Genomic DNA, 19772 nt, shown 5'->3' on the forward strand with positions numbered 1-19772 from the left:
AACTACTATGGAAAAACGATTGTTTTTGCCAAAGAAACTTGCCAGAAGTATGATATTTAAAGTCAACAGTGATTATAGCGTGTTTGGTTTCATTTGTTAATTTATTTTTGGGCTATGGTTAGCTTGTTTTAGCCTTGACGTATGACTGTGCTTGCTGGGAAATCTTACGCCATATGTTAAAGCAGCATTTTCCTTTTTTGTGTTTCAGGGTTTTGTGGATGGAGATTTGTCCAAGATTCAATATGGAGGAGCGAATGTATCTGGATTTCAGATTGTGGATTTTGATGACCCTCTTGTTGCTAAATTTGACCAGCGCTGGGAGGCGCTGGAAGAGAAAGAGTATCCTGGAGCAGACAGCAGAATTAGGGTGAATAGGAGCCTCACATATTCAAAGTACTTCTGTAACACAAATGCAGCACACAGCATTTCTTTACATATTGTACATATTTTATTTTTTCTTGCAGTACACTTCTGCCCTCACATATGATGCTGTTCAAGTAATGACGGAGGCGTTCAGATTTCTGCATAAACAAAGAATCGACATCAGCCGGCGTGGCAACAACGGAGATTGTCTGGCCAATCCTGCGGTGCCATGGGCACAGGGGGTGGAGATAGAGCGTGCCCTCAAGCAGGTCTGCTTTACCAACATGCTTAATCTGATTAAATCTTTTGGGACGGTTTCGCAGATAGGGCTTATCCCAGTCCAAGACTAAAATGAATGTTTGAACTGTCGGCATATCTTAACATAATATCAGTGTCATTCTTTTGTCTCAAGTAATGATTTTTTGTAAGGTATGTTTGTTAAAACTAGGGGAGAATTGGGGCGAAAGTGATTTTCTCAGAGCCCTGATTACATTTGCATTTCAAACTATGACAGCATGTTTAGCACGCAACCCTTGACAGAGCTGACAGATATCATGTGATTTTGTCATCGTTTTGCGCGTGTAGGTCCAGAAAGCCGATTTCAACCTTGAAAGTAAATTCCTAAAGCTGTAATGTTTTTATAACGCGTTGTGTTTCACAATTCATGTTTTACAGTACTGATCAATCTGCAGGTCATTTAGTGCTCTAACACATCCTGAAGTTTTTCAAAATAAAAGTAAATCGGGTCGGGACGAAAATAACACTTGTTACTTTTGTCCCGCTGCTAATACTGTTGCATAATGTTGAAAATGTATATTATTCTAATTTGATTTAATTTTCATAGTGTTCATAATGTTGAAAAAATGTTTTATTTTCAACAATTCCAGTTTGTATTGTCGGGTTGCTTTTGAAACATTCGATGAAACTTAAAGGTGCAGTGTGTAAATTTTAGTAGCTTCTAGTGGGGAGGTTGCGAATTGCAACCAACGGCTCAGTCCACTGCCCACCCCTCGCTTTTGAAAGCCGCCACCAGAAAAACATGTTATCGTCGGAGACAACTTAGTAAAAAGTTTGTCCGTTGAGGGCTTCTGTAGAAACATGGCGGCACAAAATGGCGACTTCCATGTATGATGATAAAAACGTCTCATTCTAAGGTAATAAAACATAATGGTTCATTATATAAAGAGGTCTTTATACACCCCTGATAATATAGTTTTGTATATTATTTTGCATTTCTGTCAAGAGATCCTTTTAAAAATTACACACTGCACCTTTAAAATGAAAATGTAATTTTATTATTTTTTGCAAAGATAAACAACAAAATATGTTTGCAGTTACATATTAACAAGGTCATAGTCATGTATATTTACTTCAAACAAGTGTAGCACAAAAATCGTTCTTGTTTTGTTGTGTTACTTTTGACCCACATATGTCTTACTTTCGTCCCAGTTTACAGGGTTGAAAGTAACAATGCGCTACTTAATGTTCGTTTTACATTTGTTCAAAATTACACCTGGTATTAATAGACCACACTTGGGAGTTATTGACCACAGCAAAAATATCTCTCTCTCTAAAACATTATCTTTTAAAATTAAGTTTTTCCTGAAAAATGGTACTTTCGCCCCTGCTCTCCCCTACTTAAATGTCCTAATATAACTAAGGCCAAGTCTATTAATCTAAACCCTGCCTTTTATGTGTGTGTGTGATAACTTTAAGCCATTAAACATGTGTGTTTTGGGCATGTGTGTCTATTCAGGTGCGAGTTGATGGATTGACAGGAAATATTCAGTTCGATCAGTACGGCAGGAGGGTGAATTACACAGTCAATGTCATGGAGCTGAAAAACAGTGGCCCTGTAAAGGTAACACACTAACCCAGTTACCTTCTAGGTAACACTTACCTTCTAGGTAAATACTTCTTTTGGTGACACTGATTTTGTGATTTGGCGTGCGTTATTTCGAGAGAAGTGCCCATATAAGGACTTCCACTAAAGTTCCTGCACTGCTTACGCAACAGAATCAGTACTCGAAATAAAAACTTTCCAGAAGAATCCAACTCTTTAACTGTGTTAATACTGTAAGTTGGAATAGTTAATTCTATTTCATACTTTACTAAAACACTAAACAAAATCAACACTTTTGTACACATTGTCATATGGACGACCAATCTATAATTACGCTATATAACAAGCTTAAGGTGCACATAAACCACTAACAGGCCTTGGAATCTGCTGAATTTTACCTTATTTTTGGTGCTGATTTTGAAAGAAAACGGCTGTATTCTTTGTTTAACAAAGCTAGCAGCTATTTCAGAAGCGCCTGTGTAAGGAAGCGTGAGATTTGAAGAATGTTAGGCATTCCTATTCTAAGATAACTTTTGGATTTTGTTTTGAAGCTGTCGATGAGACTTTTTAGGAAATCTTTGCTTTGTGAAGTTACTAACTCTTGGCACTCTTGTTTAATTGAACACTCTATCATTGCTGTACATTTTCCATTTTATGAGTGTGCACATTTTCCCAGATTGGTTACTGGAATGAGGTGGACAAAATGGCAGTCACAAAATCGGACCTTTTCCCCAATGACACCATGGGAATGGAGAATAAAACTGTGGTGGTGACAACAATCCTGGTAAGACCTTTTAGTGCATATGCGTTACATATATCAAGAGCAAATGAGAATGACCTACATTTGTATGTACTGTATGTGGATACATTTATGTGCACTATGCATGCTTGTTTGTTGTAGGAGGCACCGTATGTAATGCTGAAGAAGAATGCAGAGTTATTCACCGACAATGAACGTTATGAGGGATACTGTGTGGATCTGGCCGCTGAGATTGCAAAGCATTGTGGATTTAAGTACCAGCTGAGGATTGTGGCAGATGGGAAGTATGGCGCACGAGATGCTGAGACAAAAATTTGGAATGGCATGGTTGGGGAGCTGGTGTATGGGGTGAGAGATGCAGCACACACATACAGTTGCGATCAAAGGTTTACGTAGACCTTACAGAAAGAGGAATTTTGAAAATGAAGGTTTGTTTTTAATTTAATTTAATAGCCAAAACATGTTATTTCACATGAAAAAGTTTGTAACACAGAATAAAAACAGTATTTATATAAATAACCAAGTTCAAAAGTTTTGGGCAAAATGTTACCTGGACAATTGATGAATTTAGGACAATCAAGAGACTCAACTATTACAATAGATACAAACATTCAGTGATGCTCAGGAAGTCAATACCATACATTTAAATGTCATGTGTATGTAATCTTTTGGACAGGGTGGCCAGTGCAAATTGTATTTTTTTATTTAAATATCTTATTTTTTTATTTACTAATGTCCTCCAGAAGCATTTAAAATACATGCATGTTTCCCAAAAGACAAAATAATAACAATTTAAACCAATTATCATTTTTAGAGGTTTACTGTTCTGTGCTGCAAACTTTCTGTAAGCATTTTTTTCATGTGCTCAAGGCAGGACTAAATTAAAAACCATTAATTTCAAAATTCCTCCTTTTTTCTTAATTTTCAGCATTTTTGTAGATTCTGCACTGTTTATGTAAACTTTTCCCAGCAAGCAAAAACCAAGACGTTGAAATGACTGCTAACTATAGACTAGAGCTCGACCGATATATTGGCAGGCCGATATTATCGGCCGATATTAGCCGTTTTCCAAACTATCGTTATCGACATTCATAATGGCCGATAAAGGAATATTTTAAAAAAATTCCTCACTGTTGGTGTTTTTGACAGAGCACTCCAGATTTAGGCGTCTAGCCACTGCCTGAGTCAAGTGATCAGCAACTTATATTTTGCTGTTGTTGTTATTTATCAGAACTTAACAGAATTTGTCTGCAGTCCTATTCAAAGTTTTATTTATGAACAAAGTCTTTTAAAACTGGTAACTTTGATATGGTTGTTGTTGTTTTTGTGTTTTTGTTCATATCTTAAGTTTGTATTTTTATACATTTTATGTATCAGAGCTTAAATATATTTTGATGTTCCTCTGTTCTGTTGTGACAATAAAAGAAACAAGTTTCTTTTTAAAATGCATTATCATATTATTTTAGTTAAAACTCACAAATAACTACAAATAACAAATTTTAGGGAAATCTTTTAATGTTTTGTTGCGCGTTTCTGAAAAAAAAAAATATCGGCCGATATACCGGAATATCGGATTTTAAAACCAACAAACATTTGTATCGGTATCGGCCTTCAAAATCCTTTATCATCGGGCTCTACTATAGACCCAATATAGACCGATTATGAGTAACCCACTTCTACCCTAAACAGCCTTAAATTTGGTTACATGCCATTTTTGCCAAAATAACTTGAAGATGTATGACATTCCAACATGTAGGCAAAGTCAACGGGTGTTCAAGGTGTTTGCTTAAACATATATCGTCTATCCTTGGGCTTTGGTAGACGTCTATTAGACTTTCACTGACAGCCCAAATTTAGCCTGGTTTTAGCCCAAATTGCTTGTTGGGTTTGATCGCAACTGTATACACACAACAAACACAATCTTTCACAGAAATAATGAGCATCAGCGATTATGTATGATTTTGAAATGATACATGGGCTGCAGGTGTGCAGATTTGCCCAACCAGGCAACTGGCAACAGACTGCTGGCCTGCTCAAACATGCAGATCAGACTAGACAAAGACTATATGAGTTGACCCACTTAACTAGCAATAATTTGCTGATTTTCTAGCTTAAACCAGCTGCACCAAAAAAATGCTGGGCTGGCTGAAAAGCTTCAAATCAGACATTAGACATCTAAGACCTTAAGGAACCTCTTTAACAATGTGCATATTTACATCACTGACACAAACTAGAACAAACCCCTGACAAACCACTAACATATTTTATTTTTGTCTCTTCTTCATTCATTCTTTTTCATTGTTGACAGAAAGCAGACATCGCTGTTGCTCCTCTAACCATCACTCTTGTCAGGGAGGAGGTGATCGACTTCTCAAAACCTTTCATGAGTCTTGGCATTTCCATTATGATCAAAAAACCACAGAAATCCAAGCCGGGCGTCTTCTCCTTTCTGGACCCATTAGCCTATGAGATCTGGATGTGCATTGTATTCGCCTACATCGGAGTAAGCGTTGTGCTCTTCCTTGTTAGCCGATTCAGTCCTTACGAGTGGCACACAGAGGAGTTTGAGGACGGGCAGCTCGGCCCTAGCGAATCAACCAACGAATTTGGCATCTTTAATAGTCTGTGGTTTTCTCTGGGCGCTTTTATGCGGCAGGGATGCGATATTTCACCAAGGTTGGTGCGTGTGGTGGTGTGTTTTGGCTTTGTGCATCAACACTTTTCCCATTAATGCCGTGGTTTGTATAGGTTCACAGTCCTTCAGCTCTTTGTTCAAATCCATTTCTGTGGAAAAATCTAGTCACCCCCCAACTTGTTCAATGGGTAAGAAGAGAGAGCGAACACAGGATTAGGAATGTTTGATCGAAGTTATGGTTTGAACTTCAGTTGAACATTTCTTTTGCGAACATGTACTCATCCGGTTGGGAACAGTGAGATGCACAAGGTCTCTGTTTCCTGCACTCTTGGAGTGGTACCGTGTTTCGGCTGCATATTCCCCATTTTTAAGGGTCTTTACGTCATCAATGGGGATTTCTTTCTTTCTTTCTTTCTTCATTTCTTTCTTTACTGTTTAGAATAAGCCTTTGGTTCTGCTAGAGTGTGTGTATTGTTGACAGTGTTTGCTGTGTGTAGGTCTCTGTCTGGCCGTATAGTTGGTGGTGTATGGTGGTTTTTCACCCTCATCATCATTTCCTCTTACACGGCCAATCTGGCTGCCTTCCTCACTGTGGAGAGGATGGTGTCACCTATTGAGAGCGCTGAAGATCTCGCCAAACAGACTGAAATCGCCTATGGGACACTGGATGCAGGCTCCACCAAAGAGTTTTTCAGGGTGAGACACTGAAGCTGGGCCTTGTGAAAAATATGTTTAGTTTAAGATGAATTGTTACAATTTGTCCTTGGCGAAGTGCATTCGGCACAGAAATACGCCTCATTCGTGCTGCGAGACCTCCAGCGTCTTCACATTGACTTAATCACTCACGGTTGACCCCTCTACTGCGGCTGGTGTAAACGCAGCATTAGGGCCGATTCACACCGCTGCGTGGCGTGTGCGTCTCAGCTGCTTGGCGGGTCCGTTTTTATTTAGGCTCCCATGTTAGCAGGTTTGACAGTTCTCACCGCCTGCATGACATGCACGTCTCAAAACGCGTGCATGCTAGGAATAGGACCGACGGCTATTTTTCACGCCACACGCAAGCGTCTTGGAAGCGTTTCCAGGCAAAATATATGTCACCTATAGCAACAGCAGCGCGTCAGCGCCGCGTCAGGCATGCTTCTGGTATGTACAGACACAGAAAACGCAACGCAGCCGCCACACAACTGACACGCAACAGATAAGCCACGTAGCCGGTGTGAATGTCCCTTAGAATTAAACATTTGAGTTTTACCATTTTGGAGTCCATTCAGCTGATCTCCGGGTCTGGCGGTACCACTTTTAGCATAGCTTTTAGCATGGCGCAGTCCATTGAATCTGATTGGACCATTGGCATCGCACAGAGGACTGACCAGGGAGTTTCAATGTTTTTCCTGTTTGGAACTTGACTCTTCTGTGGTTGCATCGTGTACTAAGACTGACAGAAAATAAAAAGTTGTGATTTTTAAGGCAGATTTGGCTAGGAACTATACTCTCATTCTGGCGTAATAATCAAGGACTTTGCTGCTGTAACATGGCTGCAGCAGGCGCAATGATATTAATGGATGCTAATGGTGTAACCAGATTCAATGGATTATGCTAAGCTATGCTAAAACTGGTACCGCCAGACCCGGGTATCAGCCGAATTGAATCCAAAATGGTAAACTTAAATGTTTAACTCTAGGGGAGCTGGAAAATGAGCATATTATCAAAAAAGTGTAGTGTCCCTTTAACTCAGAATGCATGAAATAGCTTTACCCCCCCCCCCAATTAAAAATGTTTTGTTAAATGCATCATATTTGGAAATACTGTCAAATAAAACCTTTGACTTCTGCTTTCATTTCCCCCTTTATCCAGAGATCCAAGATCGCTCTCTTTGACAAGATGTGGCAGTACATGAAGAGCGCCGAGCCGTCTGTGTTCGTTAAAAACACGGTGGAAGGCGTTTTGCGAGTTCGCAAGTCCAAAGGCAAATATGCTTACCTTCTGGAGTCCACCATGAACGAGTACATCGAGCAGCGCAAGCCTTGCGACACCATGAAGGTTGGAGGGAACCTTGACTCTAAAGGCTACGGCATCGCTACACCCAAGGGATCTGCTTTAGGGTGGGTGGAGTAGTATAACAATATGGCCCATGTTGTTATAGTATCCCACCTACCCTGATGTAGGCCGGGGGTCCCTCTTTAAAATGAGGTAAACTAGGTAAAACAGCAGCGAGCGTAGAGAGGAGCGCTAACCTAGACAAGAACAGCAGTGTAGGGAGTTACCAAGGAAACTGCAGAGATGGTGAGGTCTTTAGAAACCTAGCTGACAGGCAGGTTGCCTAGCAACCATGCTCGCTGAGAATGATGGCGTAGAAGATATATGTAGTCAGAAACAAATTGAAGATATCTTCTGATTACCGGTGAGATCATAGATTTTAGTTGATGAAAACAAATGCTCATTTTAAGCAAAGTCAAGATGAATGATTTCTAACATGAAGTCAGTGAGCACTAGAGCTGGGTTAGCAAGTAAAATCGTAGTGTCTCTCATTGATATTCAATATATATCTTATATATCGTATTTATGATTTTTTTTGTATATGATATTAATGCATTTGATCTAAAGTTGCAACAAAGGGATGTGATTTGTTTTTATCAGAGGTATCATCATTTCATCAGCCAAGTAGATTCAAATGTTTAATGCTAAAATACTAGTAAATGTTTAAAGTAAAATACTATAAAACTATAGATAAAAATTGTCAAGGAATATTTTATAGTTTTAACTGTGAACACAAGAAGTGATATTTATCTATCGTCATTTATATGCAGCAATATAATACATATTTTCATGCATTCTACATTTTTTAAATAATGACTTTGTTGCGCTAAAACGTTAATAAGACAATATTTAATATGTTCTCAAAGTTGCAAGAGACTTGTTTAATGACATGACCTTTAGGAAACATAATGGCATGTCAAAACTAAATTCATGATGACAAGTTAGTAGATTTATTTCGCCAGCAAAATATATATTAAACATATTCCTCATATCACCCAGCTCTAGTGAGCACCATTTTTTTATATAAATATGAATGAATTAAGGTGATGTAAAAAATGGATTAGCTTACATTATGTGGTTTTCCTCCAGTTAATAATTGAAGAGAAGGTTTCAGATGTGTTTTTTTTCAGTAGTCTACAAGATTAGAGGATCTGAAGCCTTTTTTTCACCCGTTTGTTTTGCTTATACAGTAGACACCTGCCATGTGTTCAATAAAGCGTTTAATGGCATACAGTTCAGCTTGGTCATCTCATAAAGAGGTCAGTTTACTACCCTTTCAAGGCACTGCTTAATCTAGCAGTGCAAAAATTAAATGAAATGGTGCACAAAAACATGCACAATTTATGAAACAGCTAATTGCAAATTTTGCTCAAATTGTACAAATTTTGTTCAATACATATTCAACAAGTTTGCCATCAGAATCAGTTTTATTGAACGCATGCTGATTTTAAATGACTGAAGCAATGCCTTCTTGCAACCAAACTGTGCTGTTATGACCAAAGCTATTTATTGATAATCAATAATGGATCAATGCATGCGATTGGGCACTTGGAGTTTGAATGGTCACCATATGCATTACCGAATGTTAAAGCAGACGTTTCAGAGGCTGGAAACCCACGTAACTCGATTATGAATGCACTGTTTGAACTATGCATGCTGTCTCTTGAAACCTCTAACCAGATTTGTCTGCTTCAATGCTCAAATTGTTATGAGAATATGAGTATGTGCCACTGCGTAATAATGAATATTATTACTGATCTTCCTCTGTTCTAGCCTCCTGCCTCAAAAGTTTGTTTAAACAAAGCTCGGCCACCTTATAGTTAAATGGGTTGTTTAAAGTTATTTTGATTGGTTGATTGATTCATATATTGATTGATTGATTGTCTAACCAGTGTTCCATTCATTCAATGCGACTTGTGGGGGCGTGGCCCATTGCAGCCCCGCCCCTTCGTGCTGTCTGACAAGTATGTTTTATCGTTTGTTTAAGAAACGCGGTAAACCTTGCAGTGCTAAAACTGAACGAGCAGGGGCTTCTGGATAAATTGAAAAACAAATGGTGGTACGACAAAGGAGAGTGCGGCAGCGGAGGCGGGGAGTCAAAGGTCAGACCCGTGCTTGGGAATTATGGGTAAAAAATGAAAATGTCAACGAGCGGGAAGCACTATCAGTGTCCCAGTCAACAAGCTAACCAGTTATATCTAGCAATTCACTGCAAACATTAAAATAACTGACATACATACCGAATATACGTCCAGGGGTGTGAAGCTTGTAGACGGGCCCTGTGTTTGCTTCCCGCTCGCGGCGATGAGCCTGTGCACATCTGGCACGGCAAAGCCGTGTTTGCCGTCTGCCAAATGGAGCGCAGACTGCCGATCGCCACCACGCTCAGGGCTGAATCATTACCAGCGCTGCTAGCGAGTGCAAATGTTACTGACAATAACATAAAATAACATTGGTAATGTTATTTATGTTATTTCCCATACGCGAAGAACGCCAGTAAACCTTGCAGTATTGAAACTCAGTGAGCAAGGCATCTTAGACAAGCTGAAAAACAAATGGTGGTACGATAAGGGAGAGTGTGGAGCCAAGGACTCTGGAAGTAAGGTCAGTCACTGCAGGGAGTGCGTGTGTGTGTGTTTGTTTGCGTAGATATGTGTGCATGTGTGCGCGCGTGTCTGATCCAAACACTGTCAGGGATAGAATGTGCGCATGAAACCTGTAAAAAACACCCTCTCGATTTGGGAGATCCACACCAGCAGACTTTGTGTGTATGTGTGTGCGTCTTTGTGTAACTGAGAAAAAAGTTTGTAAGAGTGAGAAAAAGGGAGAGGGCGTGCAAAATTAAATTTAGCCCGTGTGTGTGTGTGTGTGTGTGTCAAAGCAAGTCCCCAACACAGATTAACCACCACATGAATCAGAGTCTGACCTGTGTAAACTATACGTAATGCCTATACTATATAGCAGGGATGTGATATAAATACAATAATGCATGCATAGCAAACACATAATTATACAGTATACTTATGCTTATATGATCACTCACACATACACTTATCTGTATAGCTCAGAATATCCTTGTGCTCCTTCTCTGTATGTATTTGTGCTTTATTGACAACTTGTCCTGTTTTTTTGATTTCTTTTAAAAATCGTTTACGTTCTCTTTCTCTCTCCCTTATTTCTCCTCTCTCTCCCTCTCTTTCCCATGCGGTCTCTCCTTCTTCCTCACCAATGCTGTGTAAATGTTGTTTGTATATTTGCCTTTTACTTAAGCTATCATTTGTTATAATTCTGTAGGTGGCGTCTTTTTTCTTCATTGCGTGCATACGCTGCACCGCATTTTGTCTTAACTGTTGCACCTGTTTAGCCGTCTGTGTACTCTGTGTGATTCACTGATACACACTTACATGTACACACACACATCTAGCGTTACTGTTTTAATACGGTTTAGTCTGTGATGTGTTTTTTAGATCATATTTGTAAAAACTTAAGTTATTATACAGTACTAGTAATCATATAAACACAAACTTATAGTCAATAGCTCTTTATTTTCTCTCCCTTACCTTTGACTTTCTACCTTTAACCCATTGCAGGAGAAGACTAGTGCCCTCAGCCTGAGTAACGTTGCGGGCGTCTTCTACATCTTGGTTGGCGGTCTTGGTCTGGCTATGCTGGTCGCTCTGGTGGAGTTCTGCTACAAGTCTCGCGCGGAGGCCAAGCGCATGAAGGTTGCCAAGACTCAGGCTCTAAATCCCCCCTCTTCCTCGCAGAATTCTCAGAATTTTGCTACTTATAAGGAAGGGTACAACGTTTATGGGCTGGAGAGTGTTAAGATCTAGTGGGGTAGGATTGGCAGAGATTTCTGTTTTTGTCATTTTTTATCGTATGCCAAACGCATCATCGCCACTTCACGATTCTTCAGACCTCACACTCACATGCATTTTTCAAAGATTTTAAAGGGGTCATACTTATGCCATGGGGCAGGTGAATTTCCTTCAGAAATATGTTTCGAGTTCTGATTGTGTTGTGATTCGATAGCTAAGCTTGCCGTTAGCTTAGCTGGCAACTGACCTATTCCTGTGGGAGGAGTTTAGTCAAAAACTTTGGGTCCAATATACACTCCCCTAAAGGATTATTAGGAACACCATACTAATACTGTGTTTGACTCCCTTTTGCCTTCAGAACTGCCTTAACGTGGCATTGATTCAACAAGGTGCTGAAAGCATTCTTTAGAAATGTTGACCCATATTGATAAGATAGCATCTTGCAGTTGATGGAGATTTGTGGGATGCACATCCAGGGCACGAAGCTCCCGTTCCACCACATCCCAAAGATGCTTTATTGGATTGAGATCTGGTGACTGTGGGGGCCATTTTAGTACAGTGAACTCATTGTCATGTTCAAGAAACCAATTGCTTTGTGACATGGTGCATTATCCTGCTGGAAGTAGCCATCATAGGATGGGTACATGGTGGTCATAAAGGGATGGACATGGTCAGAAACAATGCTCAGGTAGGCCGTGGCATTTAAACGATGCCCAATTGGCACTAAGGGGCCTAAAGTGTGCCAAGAAAACATCCCCCACACCATTACACCACCACCAGCAGCCTGCACAGTGGTAACAAGGCATGATGGATACATGTTCTCATTTTGTTTACACCAAATTCTGACTCTACCATCTGAATGTCTCAAAAGTAATCGAGACTCATCAGACCAGGCAACATTTTCCAGTCTTCAACTGTCCAATTTTGGTGAACTTGTGCAAATTGTAGCCTCTTTTTCCTATTTGTAGTGGAGATGAGTGGTACCCGGTGGGGTCTCCTGCTGTTGTAGCCCATTCGGCTCAAGGTTGTGCGTGTTGTGACTTCACAAATGCTTTGCTGCATACCTCGGTTGTAACGAGTGGTTATTTCAGTCAAAGTTGCTCTTCTATCAGCTTGAATCAGTCGGCCGATTCTCTTTGACCTCTAGCATCAACAAGGCATTTTCGCCCACAGGACTGCCGCATACTGGATGTGTTTCCCTTTTCACACCATTCTTGGTAAACCCTAGAAATGGTTGTGCGTGAAAATCCCAGTAACTGAGCAGATTGTGAAATACTCAGACCAACAACCATGCCACGCTCAAAATTGCTTAAATCACCTTTCTTTCCCATTCTGACATTCAGTTTGGAGTTCAGGAGATTGTCCTGAGCAGGACCACACCCCTAAATGCATTGAAGCAACTTCCATGTGATTGGTTAATTAGATAATTGCATTAATGAGAAATTGAACAGATGTTCCTAATAATCCTTTAGGTGAGTGTAGTTGTCGTTGTTCTGTCTTATATTGTTGTTTGAAGTGCCTATTTCTGCTTCCTTCTCATTTCTTTGTCACGGTTGTGCCTACCAGGTTTTGTGTACTGAGAAAAATATACGTTTTGAAACAATAAAACTATATATATTTTTTAATGATATGGCCCCTTTAAAATACCGAGCAATGTGGGACACAATAGGGGATCGGTTTTGGTAAATTGTGCATATATGCATGTCTGATCGAATCACAATCGAAGAATAAAAGACATAAAGATGACCAAAGGATGCTGGATAAAATATACATATGCAAAAGTGGTTGGATAAACAGAAAAGATTGATGCTTCATAAATTTCGTTTAGTTGTATTTATATCATTCTCTTCTTCTTGATGTTGCGTTTTCCGTTTGTTTATCATCGTTGACGCTTGTGGTTGTTTGTGGATTGGCTTCATCTCTTGCTTTTGACATAAAGCTCCGCCATCTTACCCGATCCATTAGCATTCTCATTCTCCACCCCATCTGCTCCTCATGAAACATCTACAGCGTATATAGATGTTATATGTATACATTAATCAGTATTTTTGATACCTGTACAATGCTTTGTATAATATTAATGAATGTGTTCGTGTTTTCTCTTTCCCTGTGTGTGTGTGTGTGTTTTGTGCTTGAATCGCTGTGAATTCATATGTTGTGTTCATGTGGGCGTGTGTTTGAGAACAGATGACGTTCACAGATGCTATGCGCAGTAAGGCCAGGTTGTCTATAACGGGCAATACAGGGGAGAACGGACGAGTGCTGACTCCAGACTTCTCTAAAGCCGTCCATGCTGTGCCGTACCTGAGACCTGGCATGGCAATGCCTCTGAGTGTGAGCGAGCTGTCCTGAGTGCCTTACACAAACACACAGTACACACACATTGGTGCAAGCATGCTGCACCTCCATAGACACCCACACGTGTATATATTACTACACATCTACACACACCGACAGTATATATACATATACATAATAGTACTCCATATACAGTGCATTACATCTACTCACAAGATGTCAGATCTATACATGCACGTGTTATATTCATGCATATGCACACTTTAACGGAGATATATTATGTTTACTGTTCATCGACTTTCAGCGTTTGCATATGTACAAATACATACATACAGGCCATTTCTGTGTGTACATATGCAGAAAACATTCACAAAGCTTGTGTAGCCACGCTCCTTTTTACATTTGAAGGTCATATGCATACACAATATGAACAATATCACCCACATACACCGCTTCAGTTTTCATTCACACTGTAAATGATGATCGCAATGCTGCACTGAAGATCAACGTTACACATTGAAAAGAATTCCTATGGGAAGAACTTCACACCTGTTTCCATGGCAACGTGTTTTTGGAATCTCTAATTCTCAAGAACTCAAGCACACTTGAAACATCCGCATCAAATGTGATTTTGTTTACTCAACACGGTGATATATTAAAACAAATGTTTGACTAGAATCATTTCTTACTATATGAGCTATGTAATATAAAATATGTATATAATTATACTTTTGTTCATTTGATGTTAACGTCACTATGAAAATGCTTGATCTAAAGAAAAAAATGAAATGATTTAAGTAGCTTTGTTTTCTTCTCACTGGTTTGATTTGTTTCAACGTGACGTATTTTTGGATCACTGTGTTTTGATCCTGCTATGGAAAATGCAAGCAGTAGTTTTATAATTCTGTCCTTTAATCAAAAAAAGTTGACTATTTTACCTTCTGCATTTCACAACTTATATTGAAAGTGTTATATTGATTGAGATGGATTTGTACGTGAAAATATGAATATACAATATAAGAATATCCCAAAATGCCAAATATTGATGTGTGCCAAAATATGTAGAGGCATTTCAGATGCATTTGTTTATATTGTGAGACTGTATGGAGAAATGTAAAGACACCCTAAACTCAAGGGTTTGTTTATTCTCATATTTGTTTTTCTGAGTAATATCAAACACATTTTCTTTTTTAAATGAGGTGCACTACAATATGCAGTTTTAACAGTGAAACGCATGTCGACCTTTAGTTATCTTTGTTTTTATAAGAGCGATGATTAAGATTAGTATATCACTAATATTAGTTAACTAGGACTTTCATTTACTAGTCCAGACTAAGAAATGGAGACGATTATTATAGATAGATAGATAGGATATATTGATAATTCTATTGATAAAGTATATGCCGATCACCCTTTTCTATGCCATGCTGTGTAACTGAAATATTGTTCATTAGTTTTATATGTATATGTATTCTACATGTAAATAGTACCCATTCATGTGTATAACTTAAATCTTGGATGGTACACTAGTACACACACAAACGCACACAAGAGGATTCCCCATATTGTGCATTTGAGAGTTTGGAAGCATATTCAAGTTTTCGGTGCAAAACTTGAGCGTATTACCAAGCTATCTCTCGCGTACAGACACCGTGACGGACTCATCGCAAGCATCAGTTCAGTCAGAAAGTCTACCATGGGATAAAATGGAGGACATTTTTCTAAATGGAATGTGGACCGATTGCTTTATTTTTTGGAAATTTTTGGAATAAACAGAGACTGAGAATCCTCTGATTTTGTTTTCTTCTGTTTCATGGTTGGGGGGGGGGGTAAAGACCATGGTTATATCTCCTGTGTGTATACAAAATTGCGCATAAATTGACATTTAGAAGTTTTAAATTAAAGCTTTAAGGTTCAATCAGGGAGTTTTAGCACCAACTAGTGGTGAGACTGTGAATTGCAGCCAACTGCTCTCTCCAAAGGTCACCTGTCCTTTCGAAACGCATAGTAAAGCTATGGTAGCCACCACAGGACAAACATGTCAATGTCTGAGACAAAGTAGTGACAAACCTTTGCACTTTGCAAAAAACAGTTTGTCCATTTACGGCTACTGTAGAAACATGATGGCGACTTCCATGTAAGGGGACTCGTGGTGCATTGAGATAAAAACCACTCATTCTTCTAAGGTAATAAAAACAATACAGTTTATTATGTAAGGTCTTTATACACCACTGATAATATAGTTATGTATATTATATAGCATTTTTGTCAATAGATCCTCTTAAATTTTACACATTGCACCTTTAAAGGTGGAGTGTGTAAGTTTTAGCAGCATCTAGTGGTGAGGTTGCGAATTGCAACCACGGCTCAGTCAACTGCTCACCCCTCCTTTTTGAAACACATAAAGAAGCTACGGTAGCCGCCACTGGACAAACATGTCATCGTCGGAGACAGCTTAGTAAAAAAAGAAACATGTAGAAATGCTTTTGTAGAAACATGGTGGCACAAAATGGTGACTTTCATGTAAGGGGATCCTCAGTGTATGTAGATAAAAAGGTCTCATTCTAAGGTAATAAACACATAACGGTTCATTATAAAAGGTATTTATACACACCTGATAATATAGTTTTGTATATGATTTTGCATTTCTGTAAACAGATCCTTCTAAAAAATTACACACTGCACCTTTAAAGGTACACTGTGTAGATGTTATGGCCTCATTATAGTTGTGCGTACGTCCTATGTCGTAGCCGCGACGGCGTAGGATATGCGTCGGTTTTTCTGCGTCCGCGTCGATGTCGACGTAAACACACATTCAGACCACTGGTAGGCAGTATCCAGGCGTGTACCCACAGTAGCAGCGCGACCATCAATGAAGAAGCAGCTTGGCAAGTTTAACCCACAAACAAAGAAGAAACAGCAGTGTGTTGTGTATGTTTTGAGAAGACCAGAAGTGATAGAAGTAAATAAACAGCGACTTTTGTTGCAGTTTCAGCTAAATCACTCCTCAACTTGGCCCATCTTTGTTCTCACCGTCGCAAATGGAAATACCCATGACGGTGTTTTTTTAACTGTCAGGAGGGGTTCTAGTGGACCAATCACAGCGCTTGCGGTCCACGTAGAACTGACGCGCTGTTAAAAATTTGGCTAACTTTAGGTGTATGTCAGCCTATGGATAACCTACGGTGTAGACCTTACGCACGACTATAAATTGGACTTTAATGGCATCGAGGGGTGCGGTTGCGAATCACATCTAAAGCCTCAAACTACTCCTCCTCACCCCTCACTTTCGAAGCACATTAAGAAGCTACAGTAGCCACCACAGGACATACATGTCGTCGTCTGAGATGACATACTGTAATAGTGACGAAACGTACTCTATAGAGTCATGTAGGATATAATGTAGTGAAATTACGGTGCAAAATGGAGACTTCCATGTAAGGGGACCTCGCTGTAAGGTAATAAAAGCAATAAAAATAATGGTTCCTTATACACCACTAAAAACAATTTGTATATTATATAATATTTCTGTCAATAGATCCTTCTTAAATGTATACAATGCACCTTTAAGGTGTGAGAAAGATTGGCTTTGGCGGGAAAGTAAACAAGTCTGCTGTTAAACAAACCAGATCAGTGTGGCATATTTAGTTGTTGACTTGGGTATCACTGTTCAGTGGTCAATAGTGGGTTTGTCTGTGATAAAGCAGATTTGCTGATATTTTTAATCTAATGTGCTTTAAGCACAGGAACAGATGTAACCCAATTCATTCTATACTGGGAACACCAACATTGTGCATCAGTATAAACCTACTGTACTTTTATGATGTGTTCAATCGTATGAGTGGATTTTTTGGATTTCCAAAATTTTTCTCCTGTTCGAGATCAGTAAAAGACCACTGCCTCGTGTTTTGGTGATGCCATGTCTTTAAATTAGGATACACACACACAAGCTGTCTTTTTTTAGGCACTGGTCCCAGGCAAACAGACTGGCAGAGCAGCTGCAGCCTGGCAGTTGAGTTTCCTCCTGCTGTTCCAAGTTCCTTAAAGGCATCATCAGCCAGTAAGATTCTGTATTGTCCTATAACAAAGTCTTTTACTACAGCCAATTAACACTTGGAATTAGATCAATTAGTATAAAACATTCTGATGGTGGAATTGATGGTTATTTTACTGTACAAAACATAACATGGTTTGTTATTAAACATATGAAGAGTTCAAATCCAAAACCAAGTGCATCTGACATGTTTTCTGGTAAATGAGCATTTTTATCAGGGTCTTATGTTTATGTTCAGTCATTTTACTGTAATGGGATTGAAAAGGTTATTAGCCAGTAACTGAAATGCCTATTATACAAATGTCATTTTAATGGTATTTATTAAATTTGACTTTCTTATGCTGCAAACCCCTCTAAGTGCATGCAAGTTTTTTTTGTTTTTTTTTTTTGCAAAAACTCTCACTTTAAGTAATTCACTTCTTTGGAAAGACAATTGCAAAATCACTAGAGACAGATGCAACTAGAAACATTGCAAATGAATAAAGTCAGAATGTAAAAATTAAGAAACTAAACCACACACTGGGGGGCGCTCACATTCGGGTTGTATTCAGGTCCAAGTACTCACAAGGGATACAATCGATGGTTGTTTTGCACACCGTCTTTCATTTAAAGCGTAAATAAACCCTAAACCAACTTTTTTTAGTTAATGATCTGTAAGAATGGGGCTTTATTAGTGCTGTTCATTGATTTTAGTAAGTTTTTTGACATTTGGATATAAAGTGTTTCAATACTTCAATATATGGTGTAAAAATGTCTGATTGCTGCCCTCTTCAGGTTGAACGTTGGCTACTGCAGTTGAATTTTCCTATTGGATGTTGGGTCCAAAAAATGCCTCGTGACGTAAGCAGGTTCAAGCTCACCACACCCTTGTTACGATCTCACTACACACTTGTTCGTCCCCTCTATCTCCGTTGGGATCTGCCCACTTTTCTTGCATTTTTCAAATATTTCTAGTGGTTGGAGTCAGGCTCGGACCAGGGGTTAAGTTACGCTTTAATTAATCTTTCGTGCGCATAAAAGACATATACACAAAGTCGATGTGGCATTTAGCAGATTCTTAAACAAATCGATGTGGTGTTTAGCTGATTCTGATAACAATTTCTGAATAGCCTGAGGCCAGGATTAAAGGAGCATTTCACCCATAGAAACATGAATCTTTATTGAAAGTGCGTCATATTAGTCGAAATAACATAAATTTAGAATTTGGTGCCTATTTGACCAAGAAAAGTGGTGTTTGTAGACTCACCCCCTTAACAAAGATATTGGACTTCCTGCTTTCAATGATGCAAAATGATGATTTTTACATCATTGAAAGTAGGAAGTGCAACACTGAAATCTGTATTTATCCCGTCTCAGCGGCAACTGAGGAAATGATGCATGACCATTCAAAAACATGACTGGGGTTCTAACTATAGAAAACGTAATGCAAATGGGTGAAGTGTCCCTTTAAGCAAAGCGAAGGTATTTCCAGTAGGCTAGTCCATTTCATTTTTGACGGAGGTGGGATTTAGTGGGTTTTGCATATAAGCTCCTTATATAGAGAGAATATGTTAAGAACAATACACAGCCTTCAGTCAGCTTTGATTTTTGGCCCTTGGTAGGAAAAAGTTTAAAAAAAGTTTTGGGGTATAGAGATATATCAGATATTTGGTTTTTCTACCACTGTACCTGTGGCGATGCATTGCTCAACACATAACACAGATCTTTATGTCTGGATTGCTCATCGAATATTCTGAACTAGGCACAGGAGATGAAGCCACCACAATTGTTTGAGCGGCCATATTGGTATGAACAACGACAGAGGGCCTCATTGACCGTAGATAAATGACCGGTGAAGAGTGCCCTGTAAACAAAAGTGCCCTGTAAACACATACAATTGATTGGCGAAGCTGTGGTTTTACTTGATAAAATCAAAGGAATTACATTTCTCAACCAGTTTTAATGGTTTACGGTCTTTGCGA

The 19772-nt window shown here is 39.1% G+C and overlaps 1 protein-coding gene across 6 annotated transcripts in view; it reads left to right on the forward strand.

The window, feature by feature from the left end:
- The window catches only part of gria2a (glutamate receptor, ionotropic, AMPA 2a), a 32993-nt gene extending 17445 nt beyond the window's left edge, over positions 1–15548 (forward strand). The window contains exons 6-16 of one of the 6 annotated variants that reach the window (XR_008644566.2): positions 209–367; positions 465–632; positions 2120–2224; positions 2883–2990; positions 3108–3314; positions 5275–5642; positions 6099–6297; positions 7456–7703; positions 9626–9740; positions 10128–10242; positions 11229–11363. Coding sequence is in view for 5 of the 6 variants with exons in the window: in XM_055205510.2 (XP_055061485.2) it covers positions 209–367; positions 465–632; positions 2120–2224; positions 2883–2990; positions 3108–3314; positions 5275–5642; positions 6099–6297; positions 7456–7703; positions 9626–9740; positions 11229–11444; positions 13647–13811 (2058 nt within the window). In the remaining variant the exon portion in view is untranslated. Of the gene's footprint in view, positions 1–208; positions 368–464; positions 633–2119; positions 2225–2882; positions 2991–3107; positions 3315–5274; positions 5643–6098; positions 6298–7455; positions 7704–9625; positions 9741–10127; positions 10243–11228; positions 11479–13646 lie in introns of those variants that run through there. The other 5 variants (XM_055205510.2, XM_055205507.2, XM_055205509.2 and 2 more) reach the window with 5 other exon arrangements.
- The last annotated feature ends 4224 nt before the right edge of the window (positions 15549–19772 follow it).

This window comes from Misgurnus anguillicaudatus, chromosome 3, assembly GCF_027580225.2.
Source record: "Misgurnus anguillicaudatus chromosome 3, ASM2758022v2, whole genome shotgun sequence".
Lineage (NCBI taxonomy): Eukaryota > Metazoa > Chordata > Actinopteri > Cypriniformes > Cobitidae > Misgurnus > Misgurnus anguillicaudatus.